This window comes from Cricetulus griseus, chromosome 5, assembly GCF_003668045.3.
Source record: "Cricetulus griseus strain 17A/GY chromosome 5, alternate assembly CriGri-PICRH-1.0, whole genome shotgun sequence".
Classification (NCBI taxonomy): domain Eukaryota; kingdom Metazoa; phylum Chordata; class Mammalia; order Rodentia; family Cricetidae; genus Cricetulus; species Cricetulus griseus.
The window spans coordinates 97,348,524-97,361,428 of record NC_048598.1 but is presented as its reverse complement, the minus strand read 5'-3'; the positions used below and the strand labels follow the sequence as shown (position 1 = coordinate 97,361,428).

Below are 12,905 nucleotides of genomic sequence, written 5' to 3'. Positions count from 1 at the left end.
TCACCACCGTCTACCATTACCATCACTGTTGCCATCACCATGTCAGTCACCGCCCTCAACACAAGTGTCCCTACCACTTATCAGTTCCCATCTTCTGCCATGCCCATCAGACCCACCCTTGAGTTCCTGTGGACCCAGGCAGCTCCACGGTGTCAGGCTATGTCTGGACCACTGTCCTCTCCCCAGCCACACGCTCAGGCCCGGGAGGAGTGGAAGGCACCCGTGCTTCCGGGACCCACTTGTCCCCAAGGGCCACACTGCAGGATCAGGACTTACCATCTGGTTTTTCAGGGCTCCCTCAAATCGCAGGCCCCGCTGGCAGGAGCCCCGGCCATCGATCACCACCACGGCGTAGCCCAGGGACGCCAGAGTGTTCAGCCGAAGGTACTTGATGCCTTTGAAGGAGTTGGTCACCAGCTGCACCTGCAGGCGAGGTGGGTGGTGAGAGCTGCAGGGGTGGCGGGGGGCAGGGCCTGGGCCAGGGTGCACCCACCTGTGGGCCCCCATAGACAAAGAGCACAGTGGGGTGCTTCCTTCCTGGCTGCAGGGTGTGCGGCTTGTAGATCATGCCGTAGAGCTGCACGTCGGCGCGGGTATGAAAGTGGAAAATCTCCGGGGGCACGTAGTCCGGGGGACAGCCTATGGTGACAAAGGTGATGAGCAGAGTGGCCAGTAGAGCCAAGCCTACCAAAACCCAGGCCTATGACCTCACTGCCCCCTCTCTCCTGCCTGCAAGATGATCTTGGCGCAGCTGCATGGCGGGTGCTACAAAGGACATGAAACCCCCTGGCACGGCCAGAAACTTGCCCGTCCCCTCAGGGTTCTCCACCTGCCTAGTCTCTGTGGGAAGAGTATGGTGGAAGCTGAAGCTGCCCTCAGAGTGATGCAGTCACTCCTGACCATGGCTGCCCTTGGGTTTCCCCTCTCTGTTTTCCAAGGACTGCTACACTGGTCACCTGCAGTGGTGGGACTTGCTTTCCTGAGACACCATCTCTTTATGTAGCCCAGGCTGGGTTGGATCCAGACTCATAATCCTCTTGCCACTGCCTCCTGAGGGCTGGGATGACAGTGTGCACTACCACACTTGGCTTCTGGGGCTGGAACTGCAGTTTCATGAACGCTAGTACTCTGCCATTGAGCCCCAGCTACTATTCGAGGTCTTTCCAAGGCATGCCTCTGGAACATGGCTTGACAAGCACTCAAAGTCTCGTGTGCTGAAACCGGAACTCAACGGTACTCAGGCAGAGGGTGCGCTGGACCTCAGGCTCCGAGGCCGTTTCTTACAACTGTTTTTCTGAGGCCCCTCTGGTGACCTACGCTGAGCTCCCTGACAAAACTACAGCTTTCAGACATCTGGTTTCCAAGGTACTGTCACAGAGGTTGCCCCAGGGTGCCAGGGTGGCTACCAGACACCTGTGCCTGCATCTGCACCCATGGCAAATCAGGAGAGGTGGGGCAGAGAGACGCAGGGAACCTTGCTTGCTGTAAAGCAAGCTTTTCTGTCTTCTCTGCACCTGCACTGGGAGCCCTGGCTGTCAAACTCTGCCCTGGGTCCTGGCTGGTAGGGGGCAGTCCCTGAGGTCTCACTACTCACTGGCTGCCTCCATCATGCTGGCCCAGAAGCGTGGCTGCTTGTGCAGTGGGTCATCATCAGAGCCGCTCAGCTTGTACACGTGCACGCAGGGTGGTGTGCTCACACTGCTGTAGTGACTCACGAACATGTCGAAGTTCTGCTGGTGGCAGGGTGGCACTCAGTGCACAAGAGCAGCCTCCTGCCTTCCACAGAGACACCGTACAACCCCGCCCACCCGCAGGTCATCGCCACCACCCTTTGCAAATGAGGAAACAGCCCAGTGAGGGCCAGTCCCAGGCCAAGGACCCTGGCCTCATACTCGATGGATGGAGAGCGACCCGGTTTCTAGAATGTTAGGGCCGTGGACTAGAACAACCTCCTCTCTTCCATCCTCCCTGACCCTGGGAGGCTGGGGTGGGCAGGAGTGTGGCACGCCTACCTGGCTCATGGAGCAGCTGTGGGAGAAGCCGGGTGTGGTGAGCCGCACAATCTCACCGGCCGACTCGTAGCTGACCACATAGAGGTGATGCTCCAGGGGTGTGTCCTTTGTGCCTTGGAAGTACACCAGCTTCGTCTGCTCGTTGACCCAGATCTGCAGGCATTGGGGGGGCTTCTGTGACCAGCTGTGCCTGGCTACACTTCCTGCCCTATCACCGGTTCCCAGGGACTGCAATCGGGGGAGCCCCTTGGTGCCCCAGCCAACAGCAACCCTGCAGCACAATAGACTGAAGGCAGAGCATGAAAGACAGGCCTCTGTGGGGTGGAGAGCTCCTCCAGCATGCACAAGGCCCTGGCTCCATCTGCAGCACCGCATTAGCTGGGTATGGTGGAGCACGCCTGTCACCAAACACTTGGGGGGGGGGATCAGGAGTTCAAGGTCACCATCAGCTATATAGAGAGTTCAAGGCCAGCTTGGGCTACCTGAGACTTTTTCTCAAAAAATAAAAAAATATGTTTGTTTGTTTGATTTTTGGGCCAAGGCTTGCTGTGTGGCTCAGGCTAGTCTAAACATGAAGACTCTCCCCTCCTTGGCTCCCGAGTGCTAGGATGACAGGCCCACAAGCAATACTGTGCTCGGACTCTGACAATGTTTTGGCCTCGTGTTTTCCTCAGTTTCAGAGTAAAAGGTTCAAAACCATATGAAGAAGTCCTGTCTGTGACAACCGAGGTGGGGACATGGTCACACCAGGATGGGCACTCAGAGCGTCTCCAAGTATGTGCAGCTGGTGTAAGCTCAGGGGAACTTGCCGAACACTCATGAGGACACTGGTGCTATACCCCGAGCTGCAAAGTTAAAAAATGAATAAAAAATAGAAATCCACAAAGCAGATTTAAAAAATTTAAATCTGGTTCTTTGCTTGGGGGGGACCCTGGGTGACTTGTCTGGACACGTGCAGCCACCATAACTAGGAGTTCCCCACAAGAGTGGGTGTAGGCTGGCTGGCCCTCAGCACAGGATCACAGAACTGCCGTCCTGGGGAGAGGGAGGCGGCTTCAGGGCCCCAGGTCAGCACTGGGATGGAACAGGCCTCCCCACAGAGGCCTCCATGCTGAGAATATTGGTGTCCTAGGGACCCTGGGAGGGCGGAGCCGGCCACAGGAGAGAGAGTGGGGAGAACAGTACCCAGGAGCCGCATTTGGAGGCGGAGCCATAAGAGATGGGGGAGGAGCCTGACAGGGCAGGAGGATGGGACAATGGTACCTTGGAGCCATGGCGAGACAAGACCTCCCACTCGCCACTGGTCAGTGCAACCTCCTCCTTGATTGGGCACTTAAACTCATCTGTGGGAGGGAGAGCAGAGGTGAGAGAAGCAGGAAGGGGGTGGGACCCAGAAATTCTGCAGCCAAGGGAAGCACGGTCACACCCAGTGCCCAGCCTGGCCTAAGGGGCAACTGGGATCAGCCAGTGCTTCAGAGAACAGCCAGGAAGGCTGACTTCCAGCACTGAAGTACATAAGTGGCCATTCACCTCCTAGATCATGCTGGGCCACCAGAACCAGGCTTCCATCAGGCAACGAGGCATGGCGGCACACATCCTAGCCCTCTGGAGACAGAGGCAGGAGATCTCAGTGAGACCCCCTTCTCAAGAGCAAAACCACCATCAAGGAACAGAACCATGTCCTGTTGTCCCCAGACCTGCCCACCAGGCAGAGACCAGGCTTTTGCTACGGCACATCACACTGGACTGGGGCAGCTTGGGGGGGGGGGAGGCTTTCCTGTTGTGTGTCTCTAGTCTAAGGCCACCAGGAGATCTACCATTGCCCAGGCTAGCCCTCACAATCCCCGCCCAAACATAGGGCCACCACCCCTGCCCCTCTGCTCCATCCTGCCTGAGCCTCAGATCTGAGGCTGTGCATCTGCATCTCAGCACCAGCGGTCACCTCCAGTGACCTACTTATCTGCTGTCATCACAGCCATGTCACCTAGATCCACCCCACCTCCTGGTGTGTCCTTCCAAAGCCACATTCTTCCTCATCATGCCAGCCTCTTTATCCTCCACAGCCCTTCTTCATGTTCTAACTTTTACTTCCAGTGTGCAGGTATGTCCCTGTGCACCGTGTGTGTGTGCAGTGCCTGTGGAGGCACGCAGAGGGCACAGGACTCGGAGAACTGGAGAGACAGTTTTGAGCTGTTTAGATGCTGGAAACCAAACCCAGGTCCTATGCAAGAGCAGCAGGTGCTCTAACCACTGAACCACTCCTCCCATTTAGACAGGGTCTCATATAGCCCAGGCTGGCCTCAAGCTCACTAAGTAGCCAAGGATGAGCTTGCAGTCCTGATCCTCAAGCCTCCATCTGACGTTCCACCATACATGGTTTCTGTGGTGCTGGGGACGGAGACCGTGGCTTCCTGTATATCAGGTGGACACTGTATCAACTCAGCCCCTGCCCATGGTAACCCTTCTGAATGTCCCTCCCATTTCCTTAGGTGTTGCCTGCTCAGACTCTCAGCTGCCATCCCATCATGCCAGGAGGGGCATGCTGGTGCCGGGTAAGCCTGTGAGCTGGGGCACTCTGGCACCTGGGTCTTGGGCTGGACAACCACGAGCTGGAGGAAGAGTGCAGTGGTGGTGCCCCAGCAGAGTACAGGTCAGTGTTGGTGACATCCCTGTGACACCGAGGTCAATGCCAGGGGGACAGAGACAGAAGCCCCAGTCAACACCAACCTGAGCTTTGAGTCACTCAGTACCACAGCAGCTGGGACATGAGGCCTGGACTTCCTGTGGCTCCTGGCCCTCAGAGATGCTGTCTCAACATCTCTGTCCCTTGAGCCCACGGCTGCCACAGCCCGCTGTGGGTGCCACCTCTGACCTGTGGTGCTCACTGAAGACGAGTCGTCCTGAGTGATGCCTGGGGAAATGTGCAGCTGTCACACTGAGGGAGCTGCACAGGTGGGGATGCTGCTCCCTGAATGGAGCCCGTGGAAGCTGGACCTGGGTCCTGAGCTGAGGCCACAGCCTGTGCAAAGGCCCTGAGACAGAAGACGCAGATCCATTGTACAGGCTGTGACCTCAGCCCTGACGGTCTATGGAACCCTCTCAAGAACGGCCCGGAAGTGCCCCCAGGCCCTGGAGCTCACCTGCCATCACCCTAAGAGCCTTGAATTTCTTCTAGAAGCATAGTCTATTCAAACCCAGTGACTCAAGCCGCTGGCTCCAAAACACTGCGAGCTCCTCTCCCCTGATGGGCCCTAGTGTCTCTGTAGCCCCAACTGGACCCCAAGTCATACTAGGCACCGTGTGCCCGTCGCACTGGGAGAGAGCATCACCAAGGACCACATCTCCGGTCAAGACCACTGGGACAGCTCTGGCTTTGACTGTGACCAGATTCTATTCACTCTCTGCAACTCTCGTCCTCAGCCCCAAAGAAACCCAGTCACTCCACACTGATGTTAGAACCAACCACTTCCTACTTCCTTCAGGGTCAAAGCCCGTGAGCTAAGTCCTCTCAGCAGCCTAATGGTGTGGTTTCCCCAGCCCCCGCTCTACCTCCCTGCACCTCATCCAGGCTTCTCCAACACTGCATGCTCTGTCCTGCACACTGCCTTTCTGCACGGCTGCATCCCCTGCCCCAGCCCTCTGCACGGCTGCATCCCTGCCCCAGGATTTTGCACGGCTGCACCACTGCCTCAAGCATTTGATGAGAATACACCACGCTTGTGCATTCCTAGTCCCTGTCAGATCTCTGCAGTGGCATGTCACTGAGACACTGGCTCACATTTGGAACAGTGTTCCTTATTCTTCTCCGTGCTCTGCCACATTTACCTTCTCTATGTCCCCCAAGGCCAGAGACGGCATCTACCATCACTCTCGCACTACCACCCACTCCACTAGTCTTTCGGGAGAACACACTTTGCTTGACTTTTCAGACAGACCTTGCCCCTCCAGCCTCAGCTGTGTGAGTCTGGGGTCACTGGAGTGCACCACCACACACCATGTCCCTTCTCAGACAGTGGCATCCTTGGCCCCTGGAGTCACTCTGAGGTCAAGGAAGCTCTGAGACAGATGACCGAGGCTGGGACACAAACATGGGCAACAGGCAAACTAGAAACAAGCAGGTATGGCTACACACCAGGAAAATGACAAGGTAAAACAAAATGCAGGTAGCACACAGCAGTGACAGTGATGCATGTGCCGAACTCTAATGCCTCGGTGGCATCAAGGGCCCCCTGCACAGGTGCTTAGGAAGCCCCACCTAGTCAGTCAACAGATTCTTAGTTGACTGCTGCCAAAGGCACAGGGCAGGGTGGGGCAGGGTGTGGTCACTCTTTCCTCCCCATCCCTGCGTCCTAAATGACAGATGCTCTGCTCACCTTCTGTGGGGCTGAGGGGTTCCGTCCAGTCATAGTCACTGGTTTTAAGTTCCACAGTAACCTTATACAGGTGGCAAAAGCCAGTCTTACACTCATTGGCACGGAGGAAGGAGAAATCCTGCTGGCCCTCGGCCTGCGGGAATGGGTGGAAGATGTCATGGACCTGCAGGGAGAGATGATTGGGTCAGAGGACTCTGCAGCTGGTCAGACCCCCAAGTCCGGCCCAGTGGCCCACTGGAGACCATGGTGCGGGAACAGTGGGTTCCCGCTTACATTGATCCAGACATTGGTAACTTCTTCATAAATGACGAAGGGCTGCACGTTCTTGGGGACAGCTCTAGCAGCTGCCTGCCGCTGGGCCTCGTTCTCAGGGGACGGGATAAAGAGGGCTGGCGGCAGGAGGACAAGCTGGAGCCGTTGCTGGGGACGGTCCAGGAACATGGCCCAGGCACTGGAAGGATAAAAGAGGAGGCAGCAGGAGCAGTCAGTGGCTGGCAGGGGAGAGCAGAGGACAGGACCACACAGGGCCATTCCCTGTCTAGCCTTGCTGGAGTTGACCATGGCTACTCAGGGTGTGGAGGAGGTATAACTGGTACAGATTACACTGGTAACTCTGAACAGATTGGGTGAGGCTCCAGTCACACAGTCCACATGACTTAGGCCTGGGATGGAATTCTCAAATTGAATAGGTGACTTTTTTTTTTTCTTTGAAGCTAAGGTCTTAGGTAGCTGAGGATGGCCCTGAACTCCTGATCCTCCTGCCTCCACTGTCAGAGTTGGAATGGTGTGAGTCTGTGCCATCATGACCAACATTAACTAAATGGACAATATTCTTTCTGGTGCTGGGCATGAACCTGGGGCCTTGTGCATGCTAGACCGCTCTGTGCCCCACGTCTTTTAAAGTTTTTATTTGGAATGGTTTTGCCAGGCATGGCCATGCACCTGTCATCCCAGCAGTGGGAGGTACACGCAGGAGGATTTGGAGTTCAGGCTTATCCTTGACTACAAACAAAGTTCTAGGTCAGCCCGGACTACACAATAAGAGAAAAGGAAGACGAGGAAGTGGTAAGCAAGACTGTCTCTGCATTCTGTCCTAACCATGGAAAAAGCACAGGACCCCAAGGGACTTGGAGGCATTCCTGTGTCCTGTCAGAGGTCTGGTGGTTGTTTCTAATGTGGACTACCTGGGATTGTCCCACCATTGGGACTTTGGTTAGACTGACCTGATGTCAAGTCCCCAGCTTTGTAGATCTACTGGTTGAGGTTGGGAGAGACCCCAAGGGAAACGGCATGGGTGCAGGCACCAAGCTCCACCCTGGTGGGTCCCCGGGTGGGTCCCAGGATACTCACTATCTGCCATCCCGTGTCCAGCCAGCCCGAGCAATGTACTCCACCTTGGGGAAGAGGGAGCTGAATGGCTGCACCAGTTCCTTCTCGCAGCTCGACACGATCTGGGGAGACAGGGCCATGTCACACACAATACCACAGCCTCCCTGATCTCCAGTGTCCTGATGGTTTGACACTCAGCACATACACAGTGTCTAACAGGCTAGAACTCCAGTTTCAGGAGCGCTGGCGCCCTCTTCTGGCCTACATGAGCACTGCATGCACACAGTGCACATAAAAAACAAATAAATAGCCGGGTGGTGGTGGCGCACGCCTTTAATCTTAGCACTTGGGAGGCAGAGACAGGTGGATCTCTGTGAGTTCGAGATCAAGCTGGCCTACAGAGGGAGTTCCAGGACAGCTAGGACAACAAAGAGAGATTTTATCTCAAAAAAATAAAAATAAATAAATCTTAAGAAAGGAAGGTGGGCATGCATGCACACATACAGCCCCCTGAGGTGTATAGGTGAGGTGGACGTCACACTGGGTGGGACCCTAATCCAACATGGTATATCTTACAAAGGAGAGATGCAAGGAAAAGATAGACAGACAGACAGACAGACAGACAGACAGACACACACACACACACACACACACACACACACACGTCCACTGATACTTGGGACATGTGGTCACCTGAGTTGCTGGGACAGACCCTGTCCAGCCCTCAGAGGGAATGCCGACCCTGGGACCCTTAGCCTGTATGGCTGCCGACAGGGCACCTCTGCTGTCAAAGCCACAAACGTGTGGCTGTAGAGGTGGCATCTTCCAAAGGGGCACAGCAGGGGGGGGGTGTAACGATGGACAGGAAGATAGAAAGACAACAGCACACTGTGCTCCCTGCCACATCCAGATGGATCATCTCTGGAATTGAAAGGGTCTTAGGCCAGCTGAGGAGGGAATGGATGATGGGGAGAAAGGGAGGCAGGGTCACAGCTCAGCAACTGAAGCCCTCACCCAGCTCACAGTGCACATAGCTCTGTATGTGGCAGAGGCCCTGGCTCTGGCCAAGGATGAGGCAGCAGCTGAGTCCTTAGTTCCCAGCGCCCACAGGACAGCTCATGTCTGCCTGTAACTCCAGCTCCCGGGTACCTGATGCCCCCTTCTGGCCCCTGTGGGAACTGCACTCATACACATTTTAAAAAGAAAACAACAAAAAACCACCAAAGCCTGTTGGGTGGTGGCCCACATCACAGGTGATGCTGGTGGAGTGTCCTGAAGAGACTGTACAAGGGACTAATATGCATAAAGAAAAGCCGTGCCGTGCAAATAACAAAGGAGCGGAGTCCATCGGACACTTTCCCTGCATGTTAGGAAAGCTTTTTCGAAACCTTGCTGGGGGCCAGCAGGGTAGCTCAGCAGGAAGGGCTCACGTCACCAAGCCTGATGACCTGAGTTTGACTGCTAGAACCCACACGGTGGAGGGAGAGAGCTGACCCCCACAAGCTGTCCTCTGACGTTCACACACAGTCAATGTAAGGACCAAATCCCAAGGCCAGGCTCTACAACTACATGAACCCTGCCTGCCTGGTGTCCCCATCAGCAAGGGTCACACAGCTTTGCGCCCAGGTGCTGTCCCAGGAACTTTCAATGTCACACACTCTTGGTGACCTGGACTTCAGGAGAGTCAGCAGCAGCTCTCATTGGATGGAGAATGCATGGCACAGTGAAGGCAGGAAAGAGGCAGGTTGCACTCACCAAAGGCCTCTTACCAGTGACCATTGCCCTTGCTGCTTGTCACAGACTCTGGGGTTGCAAGGCCCTTCTCAGTGCCTCTAAGTGAACAATGCCAGGGAGGAGGGGGGCAGAGAAGGACCCAGCACACTGTCCTGTCTAACGTGAGATGACCTCAATGCAGTGACCTGAGGACTGGCACTCTGGTAATCTGACCCACAGTGTTCTAGGCTGTGGTCATCACAGGATACAGGTGAGGCCACTTGGCTATTCCACACTACCACAGAATGTGCTCAGCTATTTCTTACCTTGCCCTGTGTGTCCGTCTGGATCTCAGCCAGCTTCAGGGCAATCTTGGGATTCTTGCTGCCTGTTGGGAGAAGGCCAGGTAAGTGCCAGGATGCTAGTGACCACCCTGGTCAAGGACTGTGTGACCACACCTGTGGGGAGTTGGCACGGCCCCTCCCAGGTGTGACACAAAGTCTCCAGGGCAGGGACAATCTGACCCAGGGCCTGGACCACATTCCTAACGGAATACATGATGTGTTATTTTGTCACCTGGAAGCTGAAAAGGGAACACAACACAGAAGGGACATGGCCCTGTCCCTACCTCTGTGCAGTCCAGGAGCTGGGGACAAGGACAGGACATACCACCACACACAGAAAGACCCAGCCCTGGGGAGGCAGCAGCCACAGGTTGGGGCATTCACCCACACTTCTAAGAGGTAGGATGTCACTGGGGCTGTTTTCTTAGGGTGCTTAGGACAGATCCTGGATTTCTCTGGGAGATGGCTCAGGCCCTGGCACAGGATAACATGGGATACCTGACTAGGACTCCACCTTACCTGAGCCTCAGTTTCCTCAAGAACCGGGTAAGTGTGGATCATCCCACAGATGTCCCATGGGAAGCCTAGGTCCCACCCACACAGCACCTGGGAGGGCTTACTGTGTGTGTACAACGACAGTCTGTTTTCTTTCTCTCTCTCTCTCTCTCTCTCTCTCTCTCTCTCTCTCTCTCTCTCTTTTTGTTTTTCGAGACAGGGTTTCTTTATGTAGCTTTGGAGCCTATCCTGGCACTCGCTCTGGAGACCAGGCTGGCCTCGAACTCACAGAGATCAGCACCTCCCGAGTGCTGGGATTAAAGGCGTGCGCCACCAACGCCTGGCTGGCAGTCTGTTTTCTTTATTTGATTTCGTGACATAGGGTCTCATGTAGCCCAGGCTGGCCCAGAATCTCCTATAAAACTGAGGCTGACCCTAAACTCTTGATTCTTCTGCCTCTAGAAACAATAACTGGTGTCCCCTATACACACCCAGTTTGTGGTTCTGGGGATGGAGCCTGGGGCTCTGTGCCCACAGGGAGTTCTGTCCCCACTAAGCCTCAGTTCAAGTGACTCCCACAGAGGCACAGCAGCAGGTCTGAGGTTGAACTAGGCTGGTCTGGGCTGCTGCTGGTGCAAGGCTTCTAACACCTTGAGACACCAAAGAAACAGGGGCTCAGCTCACTTCTTTTTTTGACAGGTGTTCACTGTGTAACCCAGGCTGGCCTGAACTCATAAACCTCCTGCCTCAGAGGCACCACTATACTTTAGCATCTTCCATGAGGCTCAGTCTGCTTGCCTGTGGCTGCCCTGCGTGGAGATGCCCAAGATGTGGCGTCGGACAGTTGGAAAATGCTGCCACACTTTCTGGACCTAACAAAGCCAGCAGAGGGGACCCCAGAGGGCAGATGTGCACCAGCTGCGATACAGAGGCCTCATGGCAGCAGGTGACCTTGCCGCTGGAACCCACCTGTCCTGGGGTAGCGGTAGGAATCAGTCTTCCTCTCCTCTAGGGCAGGGGAGGGCACATGGATGACCTCCACTTCAGACTCGTCCACTTCTTCATACAGGATACGCAGTGTCTTGAGGCCTTCAGAGCCTGGTTGGAGGCAAGGAGCAGGTACTCAGGGCACCCACCCCACACCACACAGGGGCTCTGAGCCTCCGAGGGACCACAGGAACCAGCACGAAGTGGCACCGAGACACCCACTTAGGGTGTAGAGTCAAGCTGGGCCCTGAAACCATGTAATTCAAGCTCTAGTCTAAGACCTTACCTTTGTGCTGTGTCTATGACGGAGGTCAGGGGGTATCCAGGGCCAGTATGACAGGAGTACTCATAAACACAGGGCAATGGAGGACATGGGGAGTGTGCCAGAGCCTTAGGAAAAGCCAGCTGTGTCACACTGCACCCAGAACCCAGAGGCCAGTGTGGGACCACACATTTCTGCTGTCTATGCCACTCAGTCAAGGCGACTTGGTCATGTAACCTAAACACACACTCACATGTCCACATGTCCTGGAAGTGTACTATACCACAGTGAGGGGCTGGGGTGGGGTCAGGGTGGAGCCCTATCTAGAATTCCCCAGTGAGGGGGTGGGAGTGTGGCTCTGATATCTATGGGTTGCCCAGTGTTCTCCTGTCTCCAGAAATGTGGTTTATAGGAATAGCAGACCAGGTGAGCAAAGCCTACCTTCCCATGAGGCTGTGGGACACCACCAGCACCCGGTGAAGCGGTCAAACTCCTCCTGGATGACAAAGGTGGCCACACCTGCAGACTTGGGATCATCTAGGACATTGGCTGAGCCTAGGGGAGGGCACACCGTAAGTGACACACAGCCTGGGGAGGACACACGCTGAGTGACACACAGCCTGGGGAGGGCACATGCTGAGTGACACACAGCCTGGGGAGGGCACACTGTAAGTGACACACAGCCTGGGGAGGGCACACTCTGAGTGACACACAGCCTGGGGAGGGCACACTCTGAGTGACACACAGCCTGGGGAGGGCACACCGTAAGTGACACACAGCCTGGGGAGGACACACTCTGAGTGACAAACAGCTAGGGGGTGGACACACTCTGAGTGACACACAGCCTGGGGAGGACACACTGTAAGTGACACACAGCCTGGGGGAGGACACACTTTAAGTGACACACAGCCTGGGGGAGGACACACTCTGAGTGACACACAGGCTCCTGACAACCACTAAGTCAGGAACTCAGGGCCAAATGCCACACAGGCTGGACACTGCAACTGGCTTTTAAGGGCTGGGTGTCCAAGGCACAGCGCATCACTGAACAGCAGGGGCAGATTCTAGAAGCTGGGCTGACAGCTACAATAGCCATTTCCAGAACAAGCTGATGTGGCCAGGCCGACTGTCCACCCCTATCCATGTCCAAGCCTCACCCTGGTGACAGAAGGTGAGCCGCCGTTCCTCCCCAGTCTCAATGTTGGCCACCCACAGGTCACTGTTGTTGATGAAGGAGAAGAAGGCAGGGTCTGCAGGGCAGATCTTGGGGTCCATGCGTGGCCCAGAGCACTGGGTCTTGATCTCCAGTGGCTTCATAGGGGACACCTGGGGACAGGAAGGGTTGGGTCAGGGTGCTGGCACCGTGTCTCCACCCCGGGGATGCCGGCTG

General features: G+C 55.7%; 1 protein-coding gene across 3 annotated transcripts in view; it reads right to left on the bottom strand.

The window, feature by feature from the left end:
* Window positions 1-12,905, bottom strand: part of Dpp9 (dipeptidyl peptidase 9) — a 30,715-nt gene that overhangs the window by 4,119 nt on the left and 13,691 nt on the right. For all 3 annotated transcript variants that reach the window (XR_003485599.2, XM_027416869.2, XM_027416867.2), the window contains exons 6-17: window positions 12,673-12,841; window positions 11,957-12,070; window positions 11,236-11,364; window positions 9,754-9,815; window positions 7,736-7,836; window positions 6,659-6,836; window positions 6,386-6,548; window positions 3,276-3,355; window positions 2,013-2,165; window positions 1,595-1,730; window positions 494-639; window positions 277-423 (exon numbers count right to left, since the gene is read on the bottom strand). Coding sequence is in view for 2 of the 3 variants with exons in the window: in XM_027416869.2 (XP_027272670.1) it covers window positions 277-423; window positions 494-639; window positions 1,595-1,730; window positions 2,013-2,165; window positions 3,276-3,355; window positions 6,386-6,548; window positions 6,659-6,836; window positions 7,736-7,836; window positions 9,754-9,815; window positions 11,236-11,364; window positions 11,957-12,070; window positions 12,673-12,841 (1,578 nt within the window). In the remaining variant the exon portion in view is untranslated. The remainder of the gene's footprint in view (window positions 1-276; window positions 424-493; window positions 640-1,594; window positions 1,731-2,012; window positions 2,166-3,275; window positions 3,356-6,385; window positions 6,549-6,658; window positions 6,837-7,735; window positions 7,837-9,753; window positions 9,816-11,235; window positions 11,365-11,956; window positions 12,071-12,672; window positions 12,842-12,905) is intronic.